This window comes from Pangasianodon hypophthalmus, chromosome 7 (assembly GCF_027358585.1).
Source record: "Pangasianodon hypophthalmus isolate fPanHyp1 chromosome 7, fPanHyp1.pri, whole genome shotgun sequence".
Taxonomy (NCBI): Eukaryota; Metazoa; Chordata; class Actinopteri; order Siluriformes; family Pangasiidae; genus Pangasianodon; species Pangasianodon hypophthalmus.
The window spans coordinates 22,397,827-22,414,444 of record NC_069716.1 but is presented as its reverse complement, the minus strand read 5'-3'; the positions used below and the strand labels follow the sequence as shown (position 1 = coordinate 22,414,444).

Here is a 16,618-nt window from a genome sequence, read left to right as displayed (position 1 = left end):
GCTACAGCATACAGAGACATCCTATACAATTTTGTGGCAACAGTTTGGGATCACCAACATATGGTCAGGTGTCCACAAACTTTTACGTCTCTTAAGAGAATTTTACAGGAACGTTAGTTTGTGGTTACAAAAGAAGTACTCAAAAGCAACCTTTGGTGAACGTTACTTGTTGGTTGTCGTATAAACATAATAAAAACATTGTTTTGGAACAGCTGCTTTTGTTAACCAAAATGGAACGTTCTCAGAACGTTAAAAATGGTTCCCCCCAAAAAATAACCAAAAAGGAACCAAATGTGTTGTGTGTTTGTTGAGGAACTGAAAAGGATGGACTGCACAGGTTTCAATGTTAGGTTTCAGTCTTAGGTTGTCTTAGGTTTCGTCGACAAAAATTACTGACCCTGCACTAGATAGACTGAAAAAAAAAAATCTGCTGCCTTTCACTTTAAATCTACAGAGTAGTGTTGTACGGCAGGCCTACACACTGTGTGTGTGTGTGTGTGTGTGAGAGAGAGAGAGTGTGTGTGTGTATGTGTGTGTGAGAGAGGGTGTGTGTTTGTGTGTGTGTTTGTGTGTGTATTAGTGTGTGTATGTGTGTGTGAGAGAGAGAGGGTGTGTGTTTGTGTGTATGTGTGTGCCTGAGAGAGAGTGTGTGTGTGTGTGTGTGTGTGTGTGTTTGAGGGCGGGCCGGATTGAGCTGCTGTCAGAACACAGTAATCTGTTGGGATGATGTAAAAAGCAGTGAGGACTGTGCCGTGAGGTTGTTGCTGTGTTTCTGAGCGTCGGGAGGCTTTAACCTGTTCCCGTGGCTTTAACCTGACGCGGTGCTCTGCGGTTCTCTCTGGCTGGAGGAGGATAATGCAGAGATTTGGCAGACACGCATAACTGCGGGATAGTGCATTAGCGGCTTAAGGACATCTGCTAGTTTTTGGGCCATGCCTCTGATCAGCCTGGACGATGAGGATCAGAGATGGGTCCCGACCCACGTCAACGTGACCGTCCTTCGGGCCAGGGCGCTGCGGACCAAGGGCAAGCAGGGCAGCCGCTATGTGTACACCGTTATCCAGCTGGGGAAGCTGAAGTACACGACGGGACTGGCGGAGAAAGGGGCCGAGCCCGAGTGGAATGAGGAGTGCTCGCTGGAGCTGCAGCCCGGCCTGCTGGAGTGTGTGGGCGCGCATCCGCCCGGCAGCGGGGATCTCATCCTCACCGTCATGCTCCGCGTGCTCATCGGACTCGACGTGTTCCTCGGTGAGGCCGTTGTGCCTTTGGATAAGGTGTTTCAGGGAGGGACGTGTCCTAGGAACGAGTAAGTTGTGAAATAACTCACACATACTTTCCAGATACCTCCACAGACCTGACGTCTTTACTAATGCACCTAATGCACTGGACTTTAATGATGCAGCATATTAGACCTAAAGAATTAGAAAAACATGCATGTATGAATCACATGCAAACTAGTCAAACTGCTAACTAGCTCTAATTCTAGACACACACACAGTTATTCCCACATGAGACATGCAGTAAAGGCCAATCACAGACACTGTTTATGTTGCAGCAGTTGCTCTTAGCATATTTACACATGGGTGGTACAGCTGCCACTCCACAAATAAGACCAGTCACCCCAACTCTGACCTCTAATCACATTTCTGAGAGGTTTGGTACCTTATTCAGAGCTTTCAGACTAGTTTATTTAAATAATAGTATCAAGCAGACAGAGAGCCATTTTTCAACCATACAGCAGTTATGTCATTATGTGCACATTCACTTTAAATCAAGGAACAAACCAGATATACTGCAAATGCAGATTTGTCCTGTAACTGCTGTTCTGCTCTTGCCACCTTTGCTATTCCTTTTCATTACTAATTACTAAAGTACGAAAGCTAGAAGAAAAACTTGCATATATAAAGCAGAGCTTTGTTTTTGCTTCTTGTTGCTAAGCTGATACACTTGTCTGATCACAGCTGGACAGATGCTTATGAGGAAAGGAAGGTGCAAAACCAGCAACAACTGGCAATAAGCCCTGTCTCTATTTCCATATGACTCACAGATGATAAGGTCCGGAATGGGCAGAGTAGCAGCACAGTTCAGACAAAATCGAGTGTATGTCAGACGGCTGTGTGCTGGCGCAGTGCCGGCCTCAGCAGGGGCTGTGCCAGTGTGTTCTGGGAACATTACAGCATCAAGCAATCACTAAACATGCACCTGCATGTTCCCCTGCATAGCAGCATGCAAGACCATGAATCTGGTTTCTTAAGTCATTTTATCTCTCAATCAGTTCATTTTGTATATGTGCAGTTATGACAGTCATTTTGATATGGCCATATTTGCAGTGTTGTTTTTCTCTTCTCAGTCAAGATGACTGAGCTTTATTTTTGGAAAGACAAGGAAGTCTATGGCACCGAGGCCTCTTGGCTAAAGCCTTTAAAAACAAAATAAGGCTACAATAACATTGTCATGCTCCATGTTTTATTTCAGATCCTTTTTTTCTGTATTTCTACTGGTTTTCTGATACTTAAAACAAACCTTTGTATCAGCCTTAAAGACACTGCGAAATCAAAGCTGACCCCTGGACATATTATGCACAATTCATCAGTATAAAATACCTAATATCACTTCCGTAATCTCCTCGTAAACACCTTTCATTTTTAACATCATCATGCATGTGTGGGTGAGGAAAATTAATATTACTTAATAATATCATGTCAGGGCAGCAGGTATCATTGCCGCCTCACCACTTCCTGGGTCCCTGGTCAATCCTGAGCTTGGGTTACTGTCTGTGGGGAGTTTCCTTTCGGTTCTCCGGTATTCTCACGAAAATTATCCGATAAGTGGATTGGATATCTTTTCTTGAATGGGTGTGAATGAGTGTGTGAATGTGTGTGTGCAAGGTGCCTTGTCATGGACTGGCATCCCATCACTGGTCCCGGGATAGACTCCAGATCCACCGTCACCCTGACCTGGATAACCGGTTACTGAAGATGAATGAAAGGATGAATTACTATTTTACACTGCCTTAAAATGCCACTTTTGTGTTTTTGGAAAGTAGCAAGCACATACCTAACACTGTCAGTTACTGTCCAGACACTTATCCACATTTGCATGTCTGAGCTCTTCAAAGTGATGATGTAATATTTCTGTTATATCCGACTGTGCCGCTTTAGCTATTGTGAAAGCATCTGCTGTGTTTATAGTTAAGTCAAGAAAACAGACTGTCGGTTCCTCTGTCGTGGCTGTCAGGGCCTGCATTGTTCCTGACTATCTAAGTCACGTGTAGGGACACAAGGGGAAGATCCAACCCTATCCTCAGTCAGCAGACAGTGGTGTAGGAGTGCAGAAACAATGCAAACATCTGGCTTTAATTTCGTTCAGAACAGCACCCACCCCTCTTTTTCTCTTTCTCTCACTCACACTCACTCTTGTCATTTGTGTTGGCCTGTGCACGTGTGTGATTTGTGCTCCTTTGAGGAGCTCTGTGTGAGACCGGAAGTGGAGGAAATACTTGGAACACTGCTCCTCTTTTGAACAAAGGCACATTGCTGTACAAATTCAGTGTGTCATCGGCCATTTTCCTCTATCTGGACAGAGCTATGATTTATGCTTGTCTCCTACAAGAGTTCTCATGCTTCTGTTGCTTTAGGCCAGCATTTTACTTGATGCTATATGTTGTCTCCTAGGGAGCAGGTCAGAGTCGAACACACTGGCCAGCAGGTTTCACTGTTGACATGTAAAATGTTTCAGCAATTCTGCAATTCATATTTTCCACTGTGGAGCGGCCTGGAGACATCATACAAATGTGGAACAGCTCTGTTAGCTTCTCTTTAAAAGTGTTCAACATTATCATGGTTGTTGTCATAAGCTGTGTCTTCAATCGTGTATACTGTATACTGAGAAGTATTTATTGTGTACAGATCCTAATCTAGAGGATCTTGAAGATTAGTACATGGAACACTTTTAGGTGAGTTTGTTAAGTGCAGACATCCTTCTTACTGGTTTGTAGGGAAAAGCACACTAAACAAAATAGTTAAAAACATCTCTCTCTCTCTCTCTCTCTATATATATATATATATATATATATATATATATATATATGTCTTTTCAAACATGATGGTTCATATCAAAGCAAAAAATAAGTCATAAGGTCAAAGGAATTGTTCATAGAACACAGAGACAGGATTGTGTTGAGGCAAAGATCTGGGGAAAAAGTATTGAAAAATTTCTACAGCCTTGACAGTCTCTCTGAATATAGTGGCTGTTACACAAAAAGGTTCAGAACCACTGAGACGTTTTCTATAGCTCCAGCCAAGCAAACAGGAAAGGAAGGCTTTAGTCAGAGAAGTAACCAAAAACCATGAAGGTCACTGTGACTGAAACCCAGAGGTCCTGTGTGGTGATGGGAGAATTTATCAGAAGGATAGCAGTCTCTGCAGTACAACCAATTGGGCCTTAATTGTAGAGTGGCTAGACAGAAGCCAAACCTGTGTGAAAGGTTTTTACCAAAAGGCACCTGAAGGACTCTCAGGTCATGAGAAACAACATCCTATGAATTGATGAAACCAAGATTGAATGCTTTGGTCTGAATGCCAAGCCAGAACGAAGCCTTAGGTGACCCAGACAGAGTCCAGACTTGAACCCAGTTGAACACCTTTGGAAAGTCCTGAAAATAACAGCATTGTTCTGCATCCAGTTTGATAGAGCTTGAGAAGTTCTCCAGACAGGAATGAGAGAAGATCTCCAAATCCAGGTGAACCAAACTTGTAGTATCACACACAGGAAGATGTGAGGCTGTAATCACTGCCAAGATAAGATTCTTCAGTTAAGTTCCAGTAAAGTTCTGCTCTGAACATTTATTTAAATGTGACATTTACAAAGGTTAACTGGTGAAAGCTTGTTATGCTAATTTTTAAATACAGCATATTTTATTCATTCATTCATCTTCAGTAACTGCTTTATTGTGGTCAGGGTCGCAGTGGATCTGAAGCCTACTCTAGGAACACTGGGTGTGAGGCGGGAATACACCCATACACACACACATTCATACACTCATTCACACCTAGGTGTCATTTAGCATAGCTAATCCAACTACAGGGAGGTAGGAGGAAACTGGAGAACCTGGAGGAAACCCATGCAGACAAGGGGAGAACATGCAAACCTCGGCACAGACAGTAACTTGAACTCACTAGCGAGCTGTGAGGAAAGACTGTTTTCTGTATGGAAAAGATTAATTTCATCCGTGTTGGAGTAAGTCTGTAACAACAAAAACAGCTTCAAAATAGAAAAAGTGAAGGGATAGGAATACTTTCTGAAGGCACTTTATATTACATAAGGAATATTACATGCAGAGTGTGTCCTGAAGTGTGTGTTCTGTGTTTCTGGTACAGGTGGCTAAAGTTGCACTCTAAAGCTGGGAGGAAGGAGAAGGAACGAGGAGAGCTGCAGCTTACCATCCAGTTCACTCGCAATAACATGACAGCCAGCATGTATGATCTGACCATCCAGGACAAGCCACGCTCAGCCTTTGGCAAGTTGAAGGATCGTGTCACAGGCAAGAAAAGAGGAGACATGGAGTCCTCCTCGGCCATCCTCCCTGGTCGCTATGCCGCTCTGTCAAGCTCAACGAGTCAGTCCTTCCAGGAGGATGGTGGGGGGAGGGACTCAGTTCAGGAGGAGTGTACTGATGAAGGCAAGAGCAAGGTGAAGGGCTTCTTTCTGAAGGGGAAGTTGCGAAAGAACTCAGACACACGCTCCTGTTCATCATTGGCCTCAGAGAGCAGCATGGCGTCATCAGCAGGGGATCCTTTTGTTCCTGTAGAGCTATGCAGCACACCTGTCTACAGCAGCAGAGTCATGGAGCCTTTCCGCACTGACTCAGACGGGGGAGTAAAGGGTAGGACACCTTGAGAACAGATTGATAATTTGTTAGCTTTTTAAAACTGATAACTAAGAAGGGTGAGCAGATTAGTTTGGTGACGGGTCAGGTTTTTTCAGTGCTGTTAATTTGGGGGGCAGCATGATTTTGTAGGTGCAGTGGGGCAGCCCCAAGTAACCTAGGTAGTAGCAGTCTAGGCAGTAACAGTCTCTACAATTGATCTGTAAAAAATCTGGTAACTAGAAAATATCAAATATTCTGTATCTGGTATTTAGACTTTAGTGTTGACAAAAGACATCATTTTTAATCTGCCAATAACAGCATCAAATTCGCTTCTCTTCTAGGGTATCCTAACCACATCCGAGATGGGGAGGGGGAGATAGAAAAACACAGACAAAACACCAGAATATATCCATTGATCTATCGCTAATCCTTCTCAAGGACAAAATCGAAAGCAGAGATATAACAAAAGCGTTAAGCATGTTTACTCATAATATGTATGATAGGGACCACCAGTGATAAGGATTGGGCACACCAGGCATTTGGAATTCTGGTGCTGTGGAGAAATAGGCAAGACTAATATAAGCAATAAAAAGCAATTTGTTGATCACATAAATGCAAGTCCAAGATATCCAATCAATTTAGTAGTACTAAATCAAGTTAAATTTTTTTTTCTTAAATGTATACATTGGGAAGAAGATAGTTAGCAAGATTGTGAGGTTCATTTGAGCTGATTTGGTCTAGATTTTGACAACCTTTAGCATAAGAGTTTTATTTACTGCATTAAAATATGTTAATGATTTTCTGTTAGTGTACTCGTTTTGTTTTTTAGGTTGAAAACTTTGCTATATTTTCTCTCAGGTGTATGGAACAAAATTGTGAGATAGTAAGATATATATGTGTGCTCTTTGTGCTTCAGCTCATCCACTGTTGACTCTTTCTGTCTTTCTTTATTGCTTTCTCGGTCTGTCCATATAGTATTCACGGATCCTAAAGTGATGACCCACAAGCGGGCACATAGTGATGAGGCCAGTAAGATCACAGTTGCCTCACGTCCCAGTACGGCTGTAGAGAGTGTAAAAGGCCAGAACATGCTGCTCTCTAAGTCCACCCTCTGCATCAATGGCAGCCATGTTTACTCTGAGCCTATCTACTCCAAAGGACCTGGGAGTCTGCCGATCAAGCGCACGCTACTAGAGAAATGCTCTCCTTTATCACGCTCGCTGCAGAATCTTACCCGCCGCAGTGAAGACACACAGAGGCGTAGCTCCATTGACAAGAGCAAAAAGGAGCTTGAGGGAGAGGCTGAGGGCTTCTCAGCCCCAATGGTGGAAGTCACCACCTCAGAGGGGAAGCCAGTGCATGCCACTGCCCCCCTGATGATGGCTTCTTCCACTACAGATGTCTCAGATAAAGGGAAGAAGCTGAGGAAGACCCTGTTCTCCAGCGGGAGGAGTGACTCTCTCCCAGCCAAACCTGAGCAGGGTCAGGAGGGACGTCTGCGTGGCTGGTTCGGCTCCAGTGACACCCAAAACAAGCCAAGGTGAGTGACAGCGCTTAAGCACTTAAGTTACACAGAATCCAAAAATATAGACTACCTGACTATGGTAGTGCTTTCTATGAATCTCTGTTCTCTGTGAGTATTCATACATGGTTACCATGTCTCATTCATCAAATGCTGCAAGCCTGCAATCATTTTCAGTTATGTATTTTTGCAGAAGAAAGCATCCATTATGGATACTGCTTTGTACTTTATTATAAATTTGTATTGTTTGTGCATGCACATATTTTAGAAGGTTTATTACTCTCTTGGTTAAATTTCTCCCTTGTTTTTTAATGTATTTTGATTTTATGTGGCTAAATAGTTTTTTCGTGAGTAATAGCATGTTTTATGGAGACTGGACACATTTTTACTGTTTCGTTATAGCTTAAGCTTCCATTTCATTTAAACTAATCAGCAGTTTTAGACTGTAAGGTTTTTCCACCATGTTCTCAGCATTTTATGTAACAGGAATGGACATTTTTAATGCAGAATAATTCAGATTTTTTAGTACTGATTAATTCATTCAAAGAGACGGTCTAAATCATGCCATGTCACAACATGCCAAAAAAAGTAGTCAACTCCATGAACCTATCTAAACCTAAAGCCTTTAAATTATGTTTCACTTATATGAAGTTTTTTTGTCTTATAGAGAAAATCTTTTTATAAATCCCTTTAGCAGCAGTTATGGCCCTAATACTCATGGATATGACTAAGAGGACTACTTGTGCCTTCCCTCCACAGGCTGGGAGTTCCTCCTAAAGTAGAAAGCAGCCCAGAAACATCCGCTTCCCTCCCTCCCTGCAACCCCACGCTACCACCACGCTCTCTTCCTCTAGTTTCTGCTACTAGCCACATGTCATCCTCTCCTGTTGGCCCTCACACTAATCCATTCTCCCATCCCTCACCGCCACCACCCTGCATCTCCCCTACCAACCCTTTCCTCACACGACTGCAAAGGAACCCCTTTTTTGAGGAGCTCATAGCCGAAGAAGCTTTGAAATCTCCTCCTGCGATTTCCGGTTACCCCAACTCTCCATTCAACCATTACCCAGCATTCCCTGTGAGGAGTGGCCTTTCAAGAACTATCCGTGATAGTACACCAAACAAAATGTCCTCTATAAAGAGAGAGAGGCCTCGGAGTGTAGCTAGGCAGAGGTCCCTCCCTGCCTTAATGCCTGGAACACCAGAGACAGTCACTGTGAACTCTAATAATGCAATGCAAGCAAGCCGTCCTTTATCTGAGAGTAGGGGGGAATGGGATGAATTTGAGGCTTTGGCCAGTAGCCGTCTTAAATCGCCAGTTGGAACTCCCACTCGACCACCCTCAGCCACAATCCCTCCTTCACTTCCTAACCCTTATCCAGTTGAATACTGCAGTATTAAACAAAAAATGGGGGTCATAGTTGATGAAAGAATCTCCAAGGACTGTAACTTACCTGCTTTAGCCTCCCGAAGGCCAGTGAGGACCCCGGTGCCCTTTCAAGAGAGGTGCTCAGACAGCTGGCTAGACCGGGCACAGGAGCTTGCTGTCCAAAAAGAAGCTTGCCTGCTCTTTCAGACAGATTTGGCCTCACTACGACATCGAGAGAGACATAGAGACACAAACACCAAAGGTTCCCAATTAGGTAAAGACTTGCACTGCACTACTCTGGAGCAGAACGTGAATGTTTATCTGCCTTCACATACTGTACAAATGCCCAGAGATGAAAATGGACAAGAGAAAATTTTTCTTGAGAGAGGCCAAAATATTGCACTGAAGAATTCACAATATGGGTATGAACACATACAGAAAAACTCCCAGCATTCTGCAAGTGATCACACTGTGCCCAATACGCCATTTTGCCTCTCAGACTGTGATACAACTGTGAGTGAGTCACTGTGCAGTGACTTTCAGGTCCAGATTAATCCAGAGTCCTCCTCTGAACTGAAGCCCTTTTCTGATCAACAGATTGAACACATAATCACTACTGGAGACATCACTACTCCAGATTCCAATAATAATAATACAAATGGCACCTCTCAGTTTGCTTTTATTGATTGTGACAGCTCACCTTCAGATGTGAACCAGACTACTTTTGGAATGATAGATAAAGACTGTAACAAGGCGTCAACCCAGTGCCCAGGTGCTACAGATTTTGATTCCTCTGGGATTTTGTCAGTATGTGGGTTCTCCTCAGTGTCCCCTCAAGATTTATTAAACAGAATGGCAGAGCTAGAACCTTTTTCCCCGAAGGAAACTCCAGATACTGTTGTTATAAGTGGAATGTCCAACAATAACCATTATGAGAAACCCTGTGACAACTTAGAACAACATAGCATCCAACCACATTCAAATTTTACTGCAAGGGTTGAATCAGAGGATCCCAATCACAAAGAGAGCTCTGTAAGTCCACAAACAATCCCCCAACGAGATGGGGATGACAGAAGTGTGACGGCACAGCTTCAACCTGAGGCAACAGAGGACAATATGGGCTTAGATGCTCCACATGAAGTTGGATGCTGTCTGATTTATGACAAGATTAAGACTAAAACAGCTGAACTCAAGCCAGAAGCGAATAGCTCCAATGTTCCTGTTTCAGAGAGCCACAAGATCAGTGAGTCACCTTTGACTCTCTCAGATGGCATCAGTTTTGAGGACTTGCATGCCCGAGTAGCACCGAGAGGCTCAAGAAGCCCTTCCAAAACTGAAGTTAGATCAGCACGCATTAGAACACGTTCCACTACAAACTCTCCCAAGACTGACCCCAGTACAGTTTTATCAACAGTGAGCTCTGACGTCAGTTCAACCAAACCTTCACTGTCAGACCTTCTTTTGCATAAGAGTCCATCCCCTTCTTTCTCCCATCCTAATGCCACTTCTGACCCCAGCCTGTCCTCGCTTATGCATTGCCCAACCACAAGGCCCAGTTTGGGAAGCACTCTGGCCGAGGCCTCCTACACCACCTCCACACTCCAGCTGCAGGCTACTGCAAAGCACACACTTACCCCAGAGGAGGCAGAGCCAGCTAGCAGTCGCCCTCCCGCTGAGGAGAGCAGGTGAGACCTCAGAGCCTCCTAGAGTGTATTCACTCCTCCTTTCCTCCCTCACCTGACACACACACTCCATTGTGACACCCACTTGCAGGAGGACAGGGTTACATACATGTCTGTATATATGTACACACCAGCTAGGAATTAGCTGTTTTTCTTCAACATCTCTGTCTAATTTGGTCTGTTCTATTCTGGTCTTTCTTTGTCCATCTCCTGCTACAACGCTATGTTCAGCTTTGCTCATGTGATATTCTTTATTTTGCTGGTTTTCCCTTTCGTTTGCTTTTCTCACTTTTTGTTTTTGCTTCTTATGATTCTTGCATCTGTTTCACTGCAGCATAAATGATTTATAAACAGAACAGTCTAGCTTGAACTAATAGTTGAAATACTGAAATATTGTAGGTGCTCTTCAGCATCCGAGTGTTTAAACGGTGTTGCTGGATTTTAAACACAAGCATGCATTGAAATTAGGGATTCTAATAGGGGAACAGTCAACTTGCATGTTCTTCAGTATGCCATATTATTAAAAACACATTGTGGAGACTATTATGTAATACTGGCTAACAATATTTTGACTAAGGATGTAGCAGTTCCATTTTTATGATATCATATGAATATCAGACCTCTGAGTATAGGCAGACACCCAATATTGTTCAGTATTGATATCTGCACAGTGACCAAGTCTGCTTTCTACAAGATTCTTTTGCTAAATTATGTGAAATGTCATGATAGCAGTGTGCTTTAAGACAATTTAATTCCTGCATTCAAGTGAATATAGTGCCAGTAAATCACAATTCACAACACTACAATGTAAAATGTAATGTAACACAAAATATGGCAATACTTTTGGCTGATAAATGTTATATCCAGTCCAATACTAATCCAGTGTTTCTGAACAGAATCAGCGACGATTCCAACACTCCATATTAAATTGGTGCATCCCTAATTTTGACTACAAGTATATCATGTAGATGCTTTATTTATCCCGAAGAGATACTTCCTTTACTGAGAAAGTCTGAGATTGATCAGAATACACACAGTGAAAGAGGGCGCACGTGTATTTTACAGATATTGTGTATATTAGGTGATGTCACTGAAACTTTCCTGAAATCTCACTGCAACAGACTTTGTTATACTCTCTCAGCATGTTAGTCTTTCATTGCTGAACTCTAACATAAAACTAATAACTGTCGCTGCTGATATTTTGCATTGCTTGTTTAACCTGATACTGAAACCATACAGCTTTTAATGATATAATTGTTAAAAAGTGCTTGATTTCTCATTATTATTGCTGTTTTTTTCAGCCCCCATCCAGTGAAGCCTCTGACCAGCACAGCAGTTCCGGGAGAGAAGAAATCAGTGCTGGAGAAACTGCGCTCCTCCATCCACCCTGGACGCTCCACACAGCAGAGCATAGCTGAGCCGGAGAAACCCCAGGTAGTGCAGGCATTCTGATTTTACAAAACCTCACACACCAGGGTTCAACTCGTAACATTAGTAACATAAGAATAGAAAAATTCAAGATCTAAGAGGACAGATAGTTCCTACTGGCAACTTTGTACAGGAATCTCAGACACCGACCAGAGGCTTCTAGATACGCTTTCTGTGGCAAGTTTTTAGATTACGTGCTAATCATATATACTTTTTGAATACTAATATACATTGAATTTGTAATTTAATTCAAGGTTAAATGTAATAGCAATTCTAAATATGGGGAACCCCAAAATGTCCAAGTTTATTTCAGACACTATGAAAGTGGAAGAATGACACTCAGAGACTCACAGATAATTAAGCCTTGTGTTCTGTTCAGGTCATTGTTTATGTGCATTGATCGTATTCTATTGTACATAGAAGAAGGACAGATTTACCTTTGGTGCCTCTGCTATAACATATAATATGTTATATTACACAGGCTATGTTCAGGTCAGTTTGGCCCGAGAAGTAAACGGATGAAAAAAAGTGGTGAAATATCAGTATACATTTTTTTCAGCTTTCTCCCCAATTTGGTCACCTGCCAATTCCCCTCTCATGAGCCAGCTCTCCGATATCATATGATAACTACCAGCCGAGGCACGTGAAGCTAGCCAGATGGATCTTGTAGAACTGCTGCTTGTGCTAGGTTGCAGGGCAGCGTAACACACTCAGAAAAACACTATCTGCCCTCTTCTGCGTACATGGATAGTGTCAATCTGACTGACAGGGGAGAGAGAGTATGCCATCCCACCCACCTAGAAAACATGACCAGTTTTGCTCCCTTGTCTCCAGTCAACGTGTGTGTGTGTGTGTGTCCCAAAAACATAGATGTGTTCAAGGTTTGTCATTTCAAATATTATTTTCTATTTCCGCTACCCAAAGTCAGTATGACCTGTGAACAGTATACCCATTGCTAAGTAGCAAACAGAAAACAGAGGTTAATATAAAAAGGAAAAAAATATATATTTTAGGTTATTTTAGGCACGAACCAGACAGACTAGTAACCTAAATTCATTAACCTAACATAGTTCCTTGTTTTGTCCTACACATGACTGTCCTGTTTGTGTGTGTTTGTGTATTACTTTGTCTGGGGCAGGTGTGCATGTCAGAGGCCCACACTTACTACCAGACTCTGAGTAACATGGAGCTGATTGCTCTGCTGCTGCAGCAGGAGATGGATGCAGAGAGACAGCGGGCTGAGTCAGAGCTCCAGGCCACGCTGTTGGAGAAGCGTGAGGCTGAGCTGAAGAAGCTAAAGGTCCAGGTCCGAGATCTGGAAGACTACATCGACAAGCTGCTGGTGCGCATCATGGAGCAAACACCCACTTTGCTGCAGGTACGCGGCCGGCCCAAATGATGTGTGCTTCACCTGTGTGAACTACAGCTGACGTTTTGCACCCATTTGCAATCCTCAAGACAGTCACAGTACTGTCCTGTCCACCAAGATACAGTAAAGCTTTGCAAACATCATTTTGTACAATAGAGGGCCAGAGTCATTGGAACATTATTCAACCAGTGGTCTTTCATGTCTTTCAGTAGAATATTGCTGCTGTAGATTTTGCTGCATAAAGAATTTCCTTGATTTAAACACATTGAGAAGTGTAGTAGAAATATACCTCCAAAATTCAAATAGTATCAATTTGTATATATGACACGTATTCATGACTTCCAAGATCCTTTCAACAAAACAAAAAATCTTGCCAAGAAAATATACCACAATTTGCAAATCAAACACTGCCTATAGAGAAGTACTATCAAGAATCAGTTGTTTGTAACTGGTGGTAAAGGCTTAATTGAACAAAATAAAAAAATGGCCAAAAGTTTATGGACACCTGATCATCACACCCATATGTGTTTTTTGAAAATCTCATTTCAGATTTAACTTCTCTTTGCTGTTACAATAACCTCCACTCTTCTCTGAATGCTTTCCAATTCACTTTGTAGCCTGGCTGTGGGGATTTGCCCATTCAGCCACAAGAGCCTTAGTGAGGTCAGGCACCCATGTCAGGCGAGAAGGCCTGGGGCAAACCATGATTTCATGGACCTTGCTTTGCTCATAGGGGCATTGTCATGCTGGAACAGGTTTGGTCCCAGTGTTACAGTGAAGGGAAATTGTAAAGCTAAAGCAAAAAAGGCAGTATACTGTATACAATTGTGTGCTTCCAATTTTGTGGCAACAGTCTGGGGAAGGCCCACATTTGGGTGTGATGGTCAGGTGTCCACAAACATTTGGCCCATATAGTGTATTTCTGTGATTTTCCTTTGTGATCCGTAAGCATTTCTGCATTTCAAATTCTTACCAATGTTTCCTAAAAACAGTTTGTGTAGTATCCAGTGTGCTTGTATGCCATGACTGACCTTTGTGCAGAAATGTTTTTTGGAAACTCTGATATCTTTCTGCTTGAATGGATCTTGGACAATCCAGAAAAAAATCTTGTTTTCTTCCATGAACACTTCAGTGAATAGTTCAGTTATGTGCTTCCAAGTGTTCAAACGAATCAGAAATTCTCAGGTTGGTCATCCAATAACAAAATATTCCATGAACAAATGTGAATTCTGTTCTGACCATTCAAAAGATTATGGATATAAAATAGTCAATTTCCTATAAATATAAAAATAAAAATAAATATATAAATAAATATAAATATAAAAATTCCTATAAAAATGTCTATAAATATTGCTAACATTGAGATTATTTACAGATATACCTTACACTGTATTATGCAATGACTTGCTGCTTAAGATAGTCAGCTTCTTCCATAATATCTCAGCCAAATGAAAGCATGTTTATCATCGCAGTTGAGCACTTAGAACAAAAATGCACCTACATGTAAGCTATGCAATAGTATATGCTAAGCATCATCACGTAGTTATATATTCCCATAGCTGCTTGCTGTAAAAGTAGCTAGATTTGCAAACATGCAAAGTAACATAACCATTAAGCAACCACAGGAGCCTACATTCAGATTGTGAAAGAATGTAATGATGACTGCTTTTGTTCAAAAGATTTCTTAACGATCTCAGATATTCATTGAATATTATTTTGACATAGATATATTCATTGTTTTCATTTTAAATACAGTATTAACACTGCATCTATATGTCTGTTAGATTGTCTTAATGTTAATTTAAAAACATTTTCCCAAAGTTTTTATTAAGACATTATGTTTGCAGATGCAGTGGGTTTATCTGTAATATTGAATGCTGAAGAAGGTAAATTTTACTGCTGCAGAAAGATTTGTTGAGTAAATAATTTTATACTAAGTTTATCAGTAACAGTTTGCAGTTGTTTTTCTCTGTTGATTGATTGAATGTTGAAGAGGTTGAACTTCACCATTGCGGTAATGTTATGGCTGAAGCCATAGAGCACTGTGAGAGTACATTGTTGAGTTGACACTTCTACAAATTATACTTTTGTTACATAGCTTTTCCAGAACATGCTCATTTGTGTTTTACCAAGCCTTATTTATTCCAAGTGGTTTCATTTGAAAAATAAAGTTGTTAAAAAATCATGTGGGATTGCACTTTTTATGAATTTGATGAATGAATGTGAATTTCTTATGAGTAACTGATCTGTATTGCCATATTAAGAACAATGCACGTGTCCATGTTGATCAGTGAACACACTCGTTAGCTTCAAGGGCTGATAAAATTACTTTGCTAGTTGGATTTATTTCCATTTGATGGCGTTGTAGTCCATCTGCTGCCTCACTCACTTCATTCCTGAAACATCACTGTCCTTCATTCAGCACTAGAGTGCACCAAAGCTCACTTACAAAACTATAACACACACAGTGTGAGGGCAAAAGCTGAAAAACTGAAACTAAAAAAACCAAAACACATTTAATAGGATTCTCTGTATGAGAAAAGAATGCAAGACTTACTCCAAACTCATTCATAAGAGCAAAGAGCACTCCAAAGATTGTCCCTAGCTAGGTCAGTAGTTATCAAACTTTTCAGTCTAAATCCCCACAGTCACTCATCAAGTTATTTCAAGACAATGACTTTGCTGGTAGTAAGTGTTTTAGACAGTGTTACACACAGTGTTAAAAATGAAAGCTCCAGCCCTTGCTGTTTTGCTCCAATCAATTTCCTCCTGCTTCCAAAGTAAAGCTGCATTCAGAAGAATTTTGATTAGCAATTTTGCACGAGCCACATTGTTTACATTTAAACCAATTCTCCTCTGTAATTTATAATATAAAGATAATACATTTCAGGTATGTTCATCTAAGTTTTACTGTTGCGTCATGTATAAACTTATATAAGGACATTTTAGTTGTAGGTATATACACTATATGGCCAAAAGTTTGTGAACACTTGACCGTCACATCTATATTGGGGTTCCTCCCCAAACTGTTGCAACAGAGTTTGAAACACACAATTGTATAGAATGTCTTTATATGCTGCAGCTTTAAGATTTTCCTTTATTGGAACTAAAGGTTCAAGACCAATTCTGTTCCAGCATGACAATGCCCCTGTGCACAAAGTCAGTTCCATGATGTGGAAGAATTCGAGTGTCCTGCACAGAGTCCTGACCTCAACCCCACTGAACACCTTTGGAATGAACTGGAACACTGACTGCACCCCAGGCCTCGTCGCCCAACATCAGTGCTCAACACCACTAATATTCTTGTGGGTGAATGGGCAACTGCCCACAGCCATGTTCTAAAATCTAGTGGAAAGCCTTCCCAGAAGAGTGGAGGTTA

At 41.6% G+C, this 16,618-nt stretch overlaps 1 protein-coding gene across 2 annotated transcripts; it reads left to right on the top strand.

The window, feature by feature from the left end:
• Positions 1-386: 386 nt before the first annotated feature.
• LOC113529323 (rab11 family-interacting protein 5) lies at positions 387-15,424 on the top strand. 2 transcript variants are annotated; one of them, XM_026918443.3, is made up of 6 exons: positions 387-1,306; positions 5,379-5,884; positions 6,845-7,409; positions 8,151-10,445; positions 11,744-11,876; positions 13,009-15,424. In XM_026918443.3, the coding sequence occupies exons 1-6, from the start codon at positions 933-935 to the stop codon at positions 13,267-13,269; spliced, it is 4,134 nt and encodes a 1,377-aa protein (XP_026774244.3). In that variant the 5' UTR covers positions 387-932; the 3' UTR covers positions 13,270-15,424. The 2 variants fall into 2 exon arrangements, with proteins under 2 accessions (XP_026774244.3, XP_053091753.1); XM_053235778.1 differs by lacking the exon at positions 8,151-10,445 and having other exon boundaries at positions 389-1,306.
• Positions 15,425-16,618: the final 1,194 nt, after the last annotated feature.